Source organism: Platichthys flesus, chromosome 4, assembly GCF_949316205.1.
Source record: "Platichthys flesus chromosome 4, fPlaFle2.1, whole genome shotgun sequence".
Classification (NCBI taxonomy): Eukaryota; Metazoa; Chordata; class Actinopteri; order Pleuronectiformes; family Pleuronectidae; genus Platichthys; species Platichthys flesus.
Window position 1 is genome coordinate 9,724,110 of NC_084948.1, and position 14,386 is coordinate 9,738,495.

A 14,386-nucleotide genomic window follows, 5' to 3' on the forward strand; every position below is an offset into this window, starting at 1 on the left:
TTAATGTGGAAATCCAGAAACATGTTTTTTTATTTACATGTTTATTTATTTCTGCATTTATTCATTCATTTGAACGAATGCCTTTTTTGTCCTTCATTGGCAGGAAGCTCAAATGCTGGTATTAAATAAGATGACTGAATGATCATCATTTGACATTGGAAATGATTTGATATGATGCAGAAAAAGGAAATCCAGACACAAATTGGACTCCCAAAGACCTGGAAACATTAGAGAATACATCCATAGTTTGTTCTTAGAAAATCTTTCTGTATTTACAGGTTTGAACAGACAAGCAGATACAGACAAAGAGTGCTTATATACAGAGCAGCACAAGATGTTAAAATGAGTGCTAAAACAATGTGGTATTTACAGACGGACTACAGCGAAAATTACAGACTAGGAACAAGTTTTATCACAAAACTTCAGGTACTCTAAACAGTATCACAAATTCCATGAACTGTACAGTTAAAAACCAAAAAATGGTAATCTACATGAAATCCAATGTTTCTCCAACTGAGAGGCACTGAATTATATATATTTACATTATATATACATATAGTGTATAAGCATGTATGTTTTCATACATATATAGCTACCTGTGGTGCAAAAGCAGCAAAAGAAATAAGAATGTATGGAATTCATTACTACAAAATAAAGGGTTTGTGCTAAATGGGATGACTGACAGAGTAATGTTACACCATACATAACTAATATACTGGCAAAAGAAAAATTGAGCATAGGTAAATAATGTTGCTCAAACTCCTAATGGTCTGAAGTGAACAGAAGGTTACTGTCAGTCAAAAACAGAGGAGATTGTCAATAATACTTCAAGTTCATGCAAAGATATAAACTATTAAAAATGACCAGAAAAAAAAACGTTTCCCTGTTGACCAACCAGCTGTGCAACTTTCCCTTCATTGTGTCTAGGAAGGTGCAAAACAAAAGGCGGGAGGGCAGGACTTCCTGTGCAGGTTACGGAACAGAGTTGGAGTGCAGTACGGGCACTTGGTGGGGAGGGACAGTCTCAGTGTCAGCCTCTTCCTGGCTGGAAGGGCTGCTCACTGTGGCAGTGCTGGGCAGTGATGGTGTGGAGGGGGAGTTGGTGGCGGTGCTGGTGGCAGCTGCGGTACTGCTGCTGGTGGTGGTGGTGGTGCTGCCAGTGCAACTGCTGGCAGACGTGGCGGTCTGCTCCTCTTTGGGCTGCTTACTCGCAAACTCAGTGATGCTGAAGACAAACTGGAGGCAGCCCAGTTTAATGTAGCTCCCGTGATGGAGCAGGGCCGTACCCTCCCACCCTGCCCCACTGCCTCCAATCAGGCTGGAGCTGCTCGCCTTACAGGTGCACGACAGCTCAGAACCGCCCTGAGACTGGCTGCTCATCACTCCACCTGCTGGCAGCAGACCCACCACAGAGCTTGGACCCTCGCCCTCCTCACGCTTCTTACTCCGACCTGCAGAGAACATAGGGAGATGTTGGATTCACAGACAGGAAAAGGCAGCATCTGTGAGTCTGTATGGTGAAGCTATGTTTTGTAAAATTAGACTGAATGACAGCAACTCAAACATTACATTGACGCGTTTGCAAGGAGTGCCATCTAGAGGCAGGATGGGGTGTTGTTCACTCCTACTCCGACTCTATGCAATGACAATAATAACTGTTTCTGATAGACACACTTAGTTGCATCAGTTTTATTGACTGCATTTGTAAAAAAGAAGTGAACAATTAATTGTGAAACTTGCTGATGATCCTACAAACAGGGAAAACTTTAGTGTGTAGTATTTCGATTTACTCACGAATGATGCCTTGGACTTTGGCCACCAGGCCGCTGGGTACAGATGGTGAGACCTTCTCAGAGAAGTCACACGAGTAGAGAACATTGTCCACCGTGGTGCCATGCTCACTGTAGTTGAGCAGCTCATAATGCTTGGTATTCTATAAAGGGCACACAAATATTCAGTCTATGACCAACAACCACAGCACTGTTGTAGTAATGGTACAATATCACACATCAGGGAACAACCAAAAAAGTCCAAACCTCATCGTAGAAAATACAGGCGTGTTTCCCCGATATGTAGTTGCAATGACCATAGTTTGTAAGGCACACGTCCATGTCAGCACCTTTACAAAAAAAAACATTTCAAACTAAATTTATTGTTGTTATATGGCCAAACTTAGTAATGCTCATCTAATAGACTAACGCCCAGAGCAAACTGGCCGCAGAAGCAGCGCTGCTTTCGAGCACAAGGTCTTGTACAGTAAATTATGCAGTAATTTACTATGCAGTAATTTACTGATTAAAAAAAATCTTTCACCAGTTTCAATGTTTATCTATTGAATATGTTACCAACATAAATGGTTTGAACACTTACTGTGCCTATTTCAACACTAAAGCTCCCTGCTGTTTCTTTTGACCGAAACCATTCACAATGCTTAAATTGTTATCGCAAGACTGGAAGATGCACACCTTCATATCATAGTCTTATTTTATTCGAGGAGACACAGTAGTTATACCAACAGCTCAGCTGCTGAACCACAGCGGACAGGCTACCGTTCCATGGTGCGAACACAGCCAGTGTGGCCCGGGCGTTATATGCAACACTGATTACAGGTGTCAAGTACTTAGCTGCAAGGCACTACTCTTGCTAAATAAAGTTGATCATTAAAGTCGATCTCTCTACAGAAGCGCAGTCAGTAGAGTGCACAGAATGCAGCTGAGTAAATGGTTTGGCAGTCCCTGTGATTAAGTGTCTTACCAGATCCTATGTATAATGTCCTGTAGCACATGTTGACAGCTCCTCCTTTCCCTGTCAGAGGGTAGAAAACAGCTCGGGCCTGCACCTTCTTCTGACCTGTTTCAGAAAACATTTAACTGTGATACAGCATACAACTTACTAAGTAGCAGTGTCAGAGTTCGGGGAAGTAACTTACTGTCAGGATGGGGGGGTGGGGTTTTGGGAGCATAGCTGGGCGCTGGGGTGAGCAGAGTGCTAGGCGCTTTGGGAGGGAAAAGCTGCTGGATCCTCTGCCAGGCCAAGAGCTTGATCATCTCTGCATCCAGTTTTTCAAGCATGATCCCTACAAACGCACGCAGGACCATTAAAAGATAATCATACCATTTGTTGGCTTCTTAACAGTAATGGGTTTGTGTTGCCACATCTCACCACTGATTGAGCAAACCTACCTCCATCACCTTCCTTTCCATCTTTCATACAGCTCGACAGGTCAGCAAATGTGGGGAAAGTGCTGGGCAACAATGAGTCAATTCCAGGTCCAGCCTTGACGTCTAAAGAGGAGAAACACACAGGGGTGATGGAACATGCAGTCATAGAACGAGACGTTTGCTTACTAACGGGATCTTGATTATTGCCATCTTTCATTTATTTAAAAAAAATTGTTTACACTGAAACTATTTCAGTGTGTTTTTACTTCCAAAATTTCAATTCAGTTTGAAACATGGAATTTGATAAAAGTGACCACCAGAGGGAGCTATTAGGCTACAGTCTGTTGTGCTTGCCCAGTATCAGTGACAGTGGAGAGAGCAGTAAGTGGAAATGTCTGATCACATTTACACTGTTAAACTGAACAAGTGTTTGGTATTGTGTAAACATTACTTATCAATTGCTGATTATTTTTTTGCTTAATCGAAGACTAAACAGCGAAAGATGCCTGTACCAACATTCTGGAGCAGAAGTTGAGCTGATAATGGGTTATTAAGGACATAACAACAAATACGTTTACCAGCAATGACCATAAGGAGTTCGTAGCAATAATTTATGTTGTTGAAGGGGGTTTAATATGCTCCATTGTTGAGTGTACTAATTGTAAGTCGCTTTGGACAAAAGTGTCAGCCAAATGACATGTAATGTAAAGTAACAGGTAAGCTTTGTGGTTTATATACCTCTTTCAACTTTCTTGTAGAATTAAGAAGAAAACAAAAACCTTAGGGTCAGAGTTAGGCGTTTGGTCTATTTGGAGTGGAGACGATTTGCTCAGGGTTCTATATAAATTAAAGGATTCATGTATTCATATTTTTCGTTTTTTAATGTATCCAAGAATTTTTTTCAGATTGCTTTCTGGTAACAAAAAATTGTTGTATCCAACGAATGTACAATTGCAGACTAAACGAGTGAATAAAAAGATACTTGTCAAATACAAATCATTAGCTAGTACCTGGAGTAGGCGACGATGATCCTAGCTTGGTAGAGCCATGCTCCTGATTGCCTTTAAGTGGTGTGTCAGAGCGGGCACTGCTGGAAATGGAGTGGGAGGGTTTTTCTTTGCTGGACATACATGCCTCCTGGAGCGGCGTCTGATTCCTGTGGTTTTGCTGGCTGCTGTGGGGCCATATCGTTGGTGCAGGGGGGCAATTTTTCTGGGCGCAGGCGACTGTGGTGCTTTCAGGTTCCTTTTTAACCGTTTCAGCACCTATGTGGTTCACCAGACCAGAGGTAGGGGCCGAGACTGCAGGCGTTGAGCTGAGCTTTGTTCTGTACTGCAGCTCCAATTGCCTGCAGGGGTCTGACAAGCTGTTACAGTCTATGGGTCCGTTGGCCTTGGGAGGCTGATGCTCCTCTGCTAGAGGTCCGTTGGGTATCCTACAGTTCTGACATGACGCCATGTTGCATTTACAGATACCCTGCTCTGCTGTGGTGTCAATTGAAAGAGAGGCCGGCTGCTGGTCGTCGGCTGTACTGCAGTGTTTAGAGCAGGGGTCTGGGGATAAAGTCCTTCCTAAAGAGGCCTGAGTTTTCTTGTCCTCTGACATTAAACATGATTTAGTACCAATTTTCTGCTCAGACTCCTTCTCATCTGACGAAGTTACTGATGACACGGTAGGTGCCGTGGATGAGGCCTTTTGTTTGATGGAAAGGTGTCGCATGATGCTGCACTGGAGGGCGATCACATCCTGAAGCCACTGTTCAACACAATAGAATACGGTTTAATTTCATGAGGTCATAAATCCATTAACAGAAGCCTGTTCTATGTAATCTATATACATTTACATCATAGAATAATCTAAACAATCAAATTGCTTTTGTTAAAATATTTTGATAATCTGATTTCTGAGGAACCGTTTGTCCTAACTATTCCGTCATTGAACATAAGGTTTTCCAAATGGTAAATTGACTGCATTTAAAGAGTATATTTATATCTGTATAGTGCTTTCCAAGTCTTCTTCCACCCAAAGCAATTTACAGTACAAGTTTCATTCATCCATTCACACACATTTATTCAACACTACTATACACAGTATTTTTCACAGCCATTGGGGTTAACTTGGGGCCCAGCATTTTGCCATAGGATATGCAAAATGGAGGAGCTGCAGTTCAAACCACCAACCTTGTGGTTAGTGCCCTCCCAAACTTCTGAGCCACAGCAGTCTTGTGTGTGGCGTAGTGCTTAGCGATATGAATCAATATCATGATTTTAATTTAGTTGAACCTTGATCAAAACTAATGAACGATTATGTTGTGTTGTCTTACACGCTTATCATGATTTGTACTGATTACATCTCTATGATGGTATTTCGTTATTATATAATTCCTACTTATATCTCACTTCTGATACTTTCTTAGAGAATAAACCACTTAGAATTAATTGAGCTTAAAAAGACACTATGAACTGAAACATTTGTATTCAGGAATTAGACTATGTTATTCTCCTGCAAAAGGCAGAACGTATTAAGCTGTCTTTAAATTGTCGTCAAGAGGCCTGGCTCCTTTCTGAAGCCATTGTATATGACAGAAAAAATATTTACATATAAAATTATTTGTACATAAGGATCTCAAACTGAACCAATTTTTTTTTTTTTTTTTTTTTTTTAAACCTACAATAGGAGTTGTGTGGCATACAGAAAACAATGTGATTATGTGTACAGTGCAATAGTGTGTAGTAACTGCAGCCGTTTCTTTTGCCTACCTCCCGCTGTTCGGCCTCCGTGGTGAGTTGCTTTGAGGCTTGATGGTCTGGAACTCCACTACAAACCAGCTCCAACTGGTGCACACCTGCAGGAAGCAGTATTGGGGGAGGGTTCTGGTAGTGGGACTTAATGGCATCTGGCACCTGAGAGGAAACAGTGATCGATAGAAATAACTCGATCGGTAAAATTTTGCTTTTCCAAATATATTTTAATGTCTCTAAATGAATAAATTACCACATTATGATTATCTTTGGGTACCATGCCAAACAAGATTGACACCTGTGCCCATTATGTTCATTCATGTATTCATTTCTGATGATAGAGTTGTTATTAAACCTATTTCTGACAAGAACTCTGGAGAATGTTTGCCCAATTGGGTCCGGACTCTCTCCTGAGTCCGCTGTTAACAAAAAAAACAATTCAGCAGGAGATTCTCTACTCAGAAGCCGTCACAACAACATAGAAATCTCTGAAGCATTCAGGTGAAGATTGGTTCCACATGTAGAAGCAGGAAAGAACATTAATTCCACTGCAGACATCACATTATGGTTTACAGCACATCACCAAAGGCTCTCAGAATCTTCATTGGTGTTTAATAAACTGTATGGCCCTACTTTTTCATCCTGAGATATTTGTATTATTTCTGTAAATTTTTCAGTTTTGCATACATCGTGCTAGAATTGTCATTAACACTCCCACTCGCTTGCTCTGAACGCACAACCATCAACTATAAGGATGCAAGTTACGGCATGAACTGCCTGTCTTTCATTGGCTTGTCTTAGCATTTTAGCTAGGCCCACACAAAGACTATTCAGGAAACCTTGGGGAAATACTGAAGACATGATACAATATGTCCCATTTCTCAAAATGAAGCAGCCAGTCTACCTTGATGGTCTTCCTGTTGTGGTGGAGGGGGGTGCGCCGGTTAGGGGCATTCTGACGGTGAACTCTGCGCAGGAAATCCAACTTGACAGCATGCTGGGACATCCTGTCCTGGAACTGGTCGAAGAGCTGACAGCGGCTGGAAAGGGTCAAGCTCTTCTGATTCAGCTGGACATCAAACACATATTTGAGATGAAAAATAATTATTGTGTTGCAGCTGCCCGACTGAGACAAACGCAAAAGAGAAAAAAAAGATTGTTTCGCTCTGAGCTGAGATTGAGCTTCTCACCACTATGTGCTCAATGTGGTTTGGACACATCCATTTGCCAGCAGGTAAAGCTGTGAGTGGGGGGTCCAGACAGTCCATGTGAAACAGAAGGGGACAATAATCACACTGGATCAGTGGAGCCATCCTGCAACTCCTGTGAGAGGAAATAAAAGACTTCAGGTTAAGAGAGGAGACACTTCACAGTCTGAGTGCACCTACTGTGATCTGGCAGTACTGACCTGTTGCATGAAAAGCAGACTTTGACTGGAAGAGGGACCAGACCGTTAGTATCTAGTTCGTGCTGAGGCCTCCTGAAGGGTTTCCCAAATAGCTCTTCTTTTCTCCTCCGTTTACTGCTACCTATAAATACAAAACACAGGATCAATTGATAAACAACTCAGACCAAATTTCCTCACAATAACCTTATCAATACTATAAACTTTTGTTCAAAGAGCACTTTTATAAATCTACATAACAGAGAGCTTCATACAAGGCAGCAACTTCAAAATGAGCATATAACAAAGACCTTTTCTGCCTAGAGTTATAAGCAAATAAAACCAATTATAGTGCAGCCAACATAAGGGCAGAGACAGTGAAAACCTAGTAAAATCAGGAAAAGTTAACGCATAGGAGCATGTATCAGGAAAGATATACAAGAGGCCAGTGATTCTGCCAACCGTGGTTGACCTGTTCCATAGCTTCAGGGCTCTGGCATGAACGCTCAATAAATTCCAGGACACGCTCTACTACTAAATCTAAATCCACTTTCAGGACTTACTTCAGCTACTGGTGTTTTGATTTCTAGTAGTGTCAGAGTCTCAAAAAGAAAGGCTGTGATGGAGTTTCTGAACCATGGGTTCAGGATCCAGCACGGGTCAAACTGTCATAATTTGTATAAAACAATATTTGATGGATTAATGCTCATGAAAATAAAATACAAATGTCTTTCAGACTCAGATTCAAAGGACAACTTAGCAGCTCTTTAACTGTTATTTGTGCATTAGGAGTTAGATTGTGAGGTCAGAGAAGTAGTTGTACCATAAGCAAAACTCAAAAATAACTATTATGATTGAGTTACATTAACACAGATCTCCAACTCAGTTTGGAGTTTTTAAGCACACCAAATATAATCTACCGTGGCTTTGTAAACCATACGCGTAAATAGAACTACACCAAAGTCAGCATGACTGTGGCAGTATTTTCCAAGGATTATTATGTACATATCATTTGAACAAGTTAAAATCCGAAACTATTATTTCACAGTGGAGTTTATGTTGTCATAGTGACTGACTGACCTGGCAGTGCAGTGGTGCAGGTGAGCTCAGTGGGCAGCTGGAACTGTGTGGGGTTTCTCTCCATAGCAGCAGCTATCAGCAGCTGGAAGGGTCTCTTAAGGAGACGTGGTGTTGGAGCGGATAGCGGAGCACAGTCCATCTCTACGCCCTGAACTTCATCCTCCGGTTCGGGTACCTCCTCCTCCCCATCATTCTGCTCTTCAGAAGGAGTCGGTGTAGATGAACTGTTGGAGGTGGGCGTCCCGGGTCGGCTGCTTGGCCTACTGCTGGTCCTGCGGTCCAAGAGGCGCACCTGGGCCACCCGTAAACCTGGTCCCGCCGCTCCGGCCCCCGGGGGCAGGCCATCAAGCCGCAGTGGGCCAGCATTGAGCTCCAGCTCGACGGCTGGGGAAGCAGAGCGCTTCGACGAGGACCTCTCTGAAAGGCCGTTAGTCTGTTCGGACTTCTGCTCTCGCTTCTGACAGTTGCAAACAAAGACATACAGTCAGATTAATATATTCATGTAACATACAGACACCTTTCTCTTCATTTTAACAGTAGGATGACAATAGCATTGGTCAAGGATTGGGGGTGTAACCGAGAAGACCTGCCTCTCACCTTTTTCCTGACATTGCAGCGATGACACATCCACTCCCCTGGGGGAAGCATCTCTTCACTTAGAGGTGGATTACTGTGTTTAGAAAATAAAATCATAAGTAAATGGGTTGATATTTAATGTAAGACAATAAACATTCATATTTAATCATCTGTATATGCAGTCCTGACAAACTATAACTAACTTTGGTCTTTTGTGCAAAAAACATTGTAAATAACCAATCTTTTAATAGTGAAAAAAACTCACTGTTTTGATGATGACTAGAGTCACAAGACAATCAGTCATATGTTGTTGATAACAATTTGTAATTTAAATAAATAAATACATACTGGAAGTAACCACCAAACATTTAAAAAAGTAAACATTCAGTTTGTAATCCTAACACTGACTTTATCTAGCAGATTGATAATTACTTCAGACAATGTCATTATATTTTCCATTTTACTTATGTGTAATACAAGGCTGTGCACTACTGAAATCCTACAATAAATAGAAAGCCTACACAAAATATGCAAACAATGAGGCTGATTGTGTGTGTATATGGTTCACTCTGCCCATTGAGAGCATGAGGGAAGCTATAAAATAATCTATTCCGGAATAAATTACAGGAACAATATACAGTACAGTTTCTACATAAATGACAATAGCAACTTTCCCCATTGGAGTATGCTAAAAGTGTGATACAAATGAGTCTGGTCCAGTAACACAACCTCCAAAATGATACACACTGACAATGCAGCAAGTTCCCTTACGAGCCTGTGCAATCTGAGCATTAAGCCATCCACGGCCAGAGCATGTTTGATAGAAACATGTCCGTTTGCAGGTGACAGTGTGATCTCAGTTCGTCCAAATGCAGTTACAATAATCATGCGGGCGGATGTTGAACAGAGAAAAGCGGCACCGGATAAACGCTGCAAACGGTGCTGAGTATTCTACGACACGGCCACAACAAACTGTGCCCTGCTGCTCATGCTTTATCTGGCAATTTTAACCGACATGTCATCGCCATTCCACCTTTTCTCGATGCTTGATTTCAAAGGTTGATAAAATGGCGGTGGAACAGAGGAAAAACGGAGCGGGGAGGTCGCCATATTGTAAACACAGGCATCTCGACTCCATTTTTAGCAGCAGCAGCGGCTCCGCTGGCTGCAGCCACAACAGGAGGGGAGGACCGACTGCAAGCTGAGTCCAGCCTCTTCCTCTCCACACGGCTACGTGCACACGCTTCTCTCCGGCCCCATACTTCTTTCTAAACAACGATCGGAGTTTTGCTTCATGCAAGCTCTCGGCTAACAACGTTGTACTGCAGCGCGTGCCAAAAGGCACACGTCCCCCAAAAGAATGAGGAAACGTCAATGAGCTACTGTAAAGTCACCCGACACCGGCTTGCATCAGATGGATAGTTGTTCTCCTTGACCACCAGACTTCATTCAATAAACCTCTAATTTGATGTTGGCCTTAGAATACACCAAAGCTGGCAGTAAATGTGACTTAAAAAATGTGTCTACAGTGTTGTTCATGCGTGCGGATGTGTTCGGCATATAAGCTGTGGACAAAAGTAGCCACTTTACAAAGTGTCATGCAGTTGGTTGGCATGAAACAAGGTGTGTGAAACCCACCGATGGAAGAACTTGGAGAGAAAACTGTGGGCATTTGTGTGGCATTAGATAAGCGTTGATTAGTGGTTACAATCTCTTCATTTCATTCATTTACTTCACTCTGTGTCCTTCTTCCTGCTCATTTCTGCAGCACCAAACTCATTCATGGCATCAACCCTCCACACATTATGGATTGGTGCGTGCAGCTACTGCTTCCGAGTGTTTCACCCTGAACATGCAGTCGTGGACAGGTTGCACGGAACTTACCAGCACTGGAGGTGGAAGGCTGCAGGACAGTGGTCGCAGCACAGCAAGTCTCCCCCCTCCCGGCAGCTATCGCAGGTGTCATGGTTGGTGGCCCTGCCGCTTCTTCGGACGTCTCGCGTCAACTTGCGACTCCTCTTCTCGACATCCTCGGACTTCGGGGGCGCGAGCAGTGTCTGGATTTGCTGTGAAAACATGTTGAGTCGTAGATGATGAGATCGCGGTGGCCCCTGTCGGACAGTTGGCCCACAGAGGTGGAAAATATGCAGCTCTCTGCCGGCTGTGGCTCTTCAAGCTGAGCTCGGGCTGAGAGTGGGGGGCGGTAATGATAACTTTTGAGGCTCCATTACCAACCCTAACTACTGAGAGAGCCAGCCTAGAACCGCTTGACAGCATGTCGTGGTGCTCTACGTATTACCACAATCTAAATGAAGGAAATTGCATTAAAACATGAGCAATGCAGGAATGTTTATGTTAACCACGGCCTTACAGTAGAGCAGCCTCACCTCCATTAAGCCCCCGGAGGTATCCAAATCGTACACAATCGTCGGGGTCTCCATTTTGTCCCACATTCATCCAGAAGCAGTCGCCACAAGAGGATTGCGGTTCTACTGCCTAGCGGGCACACAGCGACGACAGGAAACCCCTCAATAAGCCTGCTTTCCCTAATGTTTCTGACCAGCGGGTGGCTGGCCAAGCGATGCTAGCTAATGTTAGCCGGCTACAGGAGCTAACTACGAAGGCAAGACGTCAGCCAGTCAAGGTTGTGAAGCTAACGGGCTCACTAGCTTGTGCCGCTGCCTCCTCCAAAAGAAAGCAGGAAACAAAGATAGCTGTGTGGTTAAAACACCGGCTGCTCAGCACCACGCTTTGTGTGCTAACGCCAGACCTACGTACGCTTTTTTAATATGAACGGGCCGTCGCTGCTGGCTACAAAACCCATCTGCGGCCTAGCTGGCCGGCCATGATTCTGGTTTCTGCTCCGGCGAGAAGGAGCCGTGTAAATTCGCAAAACCCTCCGATCCCATTGTCAGCCGAGGACGTAGCCAGAAGAAATGCGGGAGACAATCGCTGCCGCGGTCCAATGCACGGTTTCCGACAGCGCTCGAGAAGTAAAATCCTCAAACCGGGAACGTGCAGATGCAAATTTTGTTGGTGTTATTGTTGTGAGAAGCCCGAGCATCTACAGTGGCTGCTAGCGACATCCTAAACCTATTGGCGCAACCGCGAACCGCCGAACGCGCATGCGCAGTGCAGCGGAAATAGATGAGCGAGGAGGTCCATGCATGTGTGGCGAGGAGCCAGCAGATGGTATTATTTCACTGATGTGGCAGCAGCTTCGGTAAAGAGGAGGCTTCATCCAACAAAGGCGGGAGGAAAGGTGGGAGAAGGGGGGGGGGGGGGGGCAGGAAGAAACAATAATATGTAAGACTCAGACATGGACACACGGGAGTAAACAGTGCGGTAAAACACTGTCAGAAATATGGGCAAGAAAGAATAAACCTCGGCAAGATAAAAGCACATTTTGATTAAACATACAAATTTACTCAAAACGCAAGTGTTATTGAATACTATTTAATTATCCTATAATAACAAATAACACTGTGAGAGAATGTTTGGTTTTTTAACTCAATACAATAGATCAGACATCCTGATCCAAACTCCAAACCAGCTGGTGGCGGTAATGCGCCAAATCGTTTGTTTGCCATCCGCCAATAAAACCCAGAATAATAAGAAGATGGTAGACTTTAAAATCCATCCAGATAATGTCTTGTTGTACTGAAACTGACATATATAGCACTATTGAGTTTCTATTGCCATTACTACTTCTTCTACTTCTGATCTAGCCATTACTACATCTTCTACTTCTTCTATAGCATCACTTCTTCTTCTTCTTCTTCTTCTTCTTCTTCTTCTTCTTCTATAGCCATTACTACGCATTCTACTTCTATACCCATCACTACTTGTTCAGCTTCTTCTATTGCCATTACTACATCTTCTACTTTTTCCATAGCCATCACATATTTGTCTACTTCTTCTATAGCCATCATACTTCTTCTGTACTGTGGTTAGAGAGTAATGCAAACAGCTGCTTGTGTATATTTAGGAATTGGGAACATACAGCGGCAGAACTGGAAGGGAGTGCTGTGGAAGGTGCAAACCAAGTTGTCTAAATGGAAATGGCAGCTCTGATAGCCAGTACCCTGGTTGCAGCATCTCTGTGGCACAGACTTCAAGTGCTTACTCCCCCAGGAGTCAGGGAGCAGCTGCAGCGGCTGCTGGTGGACTTCTGGTCGGGTCATCACTGGGTGCCGGCATCCATCATGTAGGCTATATCCCTGTGACAGAGGGGTGGGGGGCCGGGCCACCAGTCATCATCTCTGGGACTTCTGCTTTTAGACTGCAGACAGGTCAGCGGCAGCTGTGTCCCTGTTGTCTGTGCTGGTTGGCTGTGGGCTCGGTGCTGCTCTGGAGAGCTGGGCGGCTCGGATGTGATAAACAGCTCTTCGTGATCAGGTCCCCTCCAGACAAATCACTGGACATGCACCATTTTACAGCTACTAAATCAATGCCTGGAGGACTCCAAGCTTCCCTAGACCTGCTGATCCCAGGCCTTGGATGTGGCTGTTTGAGTAGCCACTGGTAGATAATATTATTTCTGTCTGACATTGTTTTCTCTTCAGCTGCCTTATGAAAAAAATTCATTGAGGCAGGTAATGTGAAGCTGGGACACCTTACGAGGACGTCACTTGAGAGGCTGGCTAAGGTGCCGGACATATGACCAGTTGATTGAGGGACATGAATACATCTTACCTTCCCGGCTGGGATAAGTGCCTTCCATCCTGCATCATGAAATAATTTCATCAAATGACCATGAACATGTTTTATAATCGATAACCTGCACTGGTATTCATGGAATGCAACACAAAATAAATCATTAAATTTTAAATACATTCAAGTTAAGAAAACATCCTGTATGCATGTATGGTGTGCATCAGGATGTGAGGATATGGTTTTACATTTTTTTGTGATAAGTTATGGAAAAATAAAAAATAAAAATGAATAAGGAATATCACTGATGAGTCCATTGTTATGTTGCTCTACATGCGACCTTGTTCAAACACATTTTTACCTTTTTGACATATACTGTTATAATGCATTTTTTTTGTATGAGTCATGGGATTTTTCTGTTGTAAGAAAAATAAATAAGAGATGATGATCAGTTAAAATTCGGAAGACAAAGATAAAGGTCATAACTCCATCAGACACATCCCTGCCTGGTGGAAGATGTGTAATAAGTAGCACTTGCCAGCAGAGGGAGGCAGCACTCTGTTGCAGTAGTTTGATTCAAGGGGAACTAGATGATCACAATTGTTACCAGTTTGATTGAGATCACCCAGGAAAGCTTTCTCTAACAAATGCGTTTAAAGAATCTCGTGTTGGTTTAAAATTGTTCTTTACCTAAAATGGCCTCCTCACTACTTAGCAGGTCAGATCATAACAGGTCAAAGTAAGCGATTGTTGAATTTAAACATGGAACATTCTATCCTCATGAGGTCTGT

The 14,386-nt window shown here is 43.3% G+C and overlaps 1 protein-coding gene across 1 annotated transcript; it reads right to left on the reverse strand.

The window, feature by feature from the left end:
• Nucleotides 1-245: 245 nt before the first annotated feature.
• phf12b (PHD finger protein 12b) lies at nt 246-12,046 on the reverse strand. Its single transcript, XM_062385730.1, has 15 exons — nt 11,330-12,046; nt 10,827-11,008; nt 8,964-9,036; nt 8,367-8,823; nt 7,311-7,431; nt 7,093-7,225; nt 6,807-6,971; nt 5,921-6,064; nt 4,172-4,916; nt 3,183-3,284; nt 2,930-3,076; nt 2,755-2,850; nt 2,037-2,119; nt 1,795-1,933; nt 246-1,451 (listed from the first exon to the last, which is right to left on the reverse strand). Exons 1-15 carry the CDS (start codon nt 11,393-11,395, stop codon nt 973-975), a joined length of 3,132 nt encoding a protein of 1,043 aa, XP_062241714.1. The 5' UTR covers nt 11,396-12,046; the 3' UTR covers nt 246-972.
• Between the last annotated feature and the right edge of the window lie 2,340 nt (nt 12,047-14,386).

What these genes read in the sequence shown, in the direction of transcription:
- phf12b (XM_062385730.1), bottom strand. Translation starts at nt 11,395, where the DNA reads ATGTGGGACAAAATGGAGACCCCGACGATTGTGTACGATTTGGATACC. An exon ending in CTGCACCACTGCACTGCCAG is followed by an intron (nt 7,432 to 8,366) that starts GTCAGTCAGTCA and finishes TTGTATTTATAG; the next exon opens with GTAGCAGTAAACGGAGGAGA. An exon ending in CAAAGTCCAAGGCATCATTC is followed by an intron (nt 1,452 to 1,794) that starts GTGAGTAAATCG and finishes TGTTCTCTGCAG; the next exon opens with GTCGGAGTAAGAAGCGTGAG.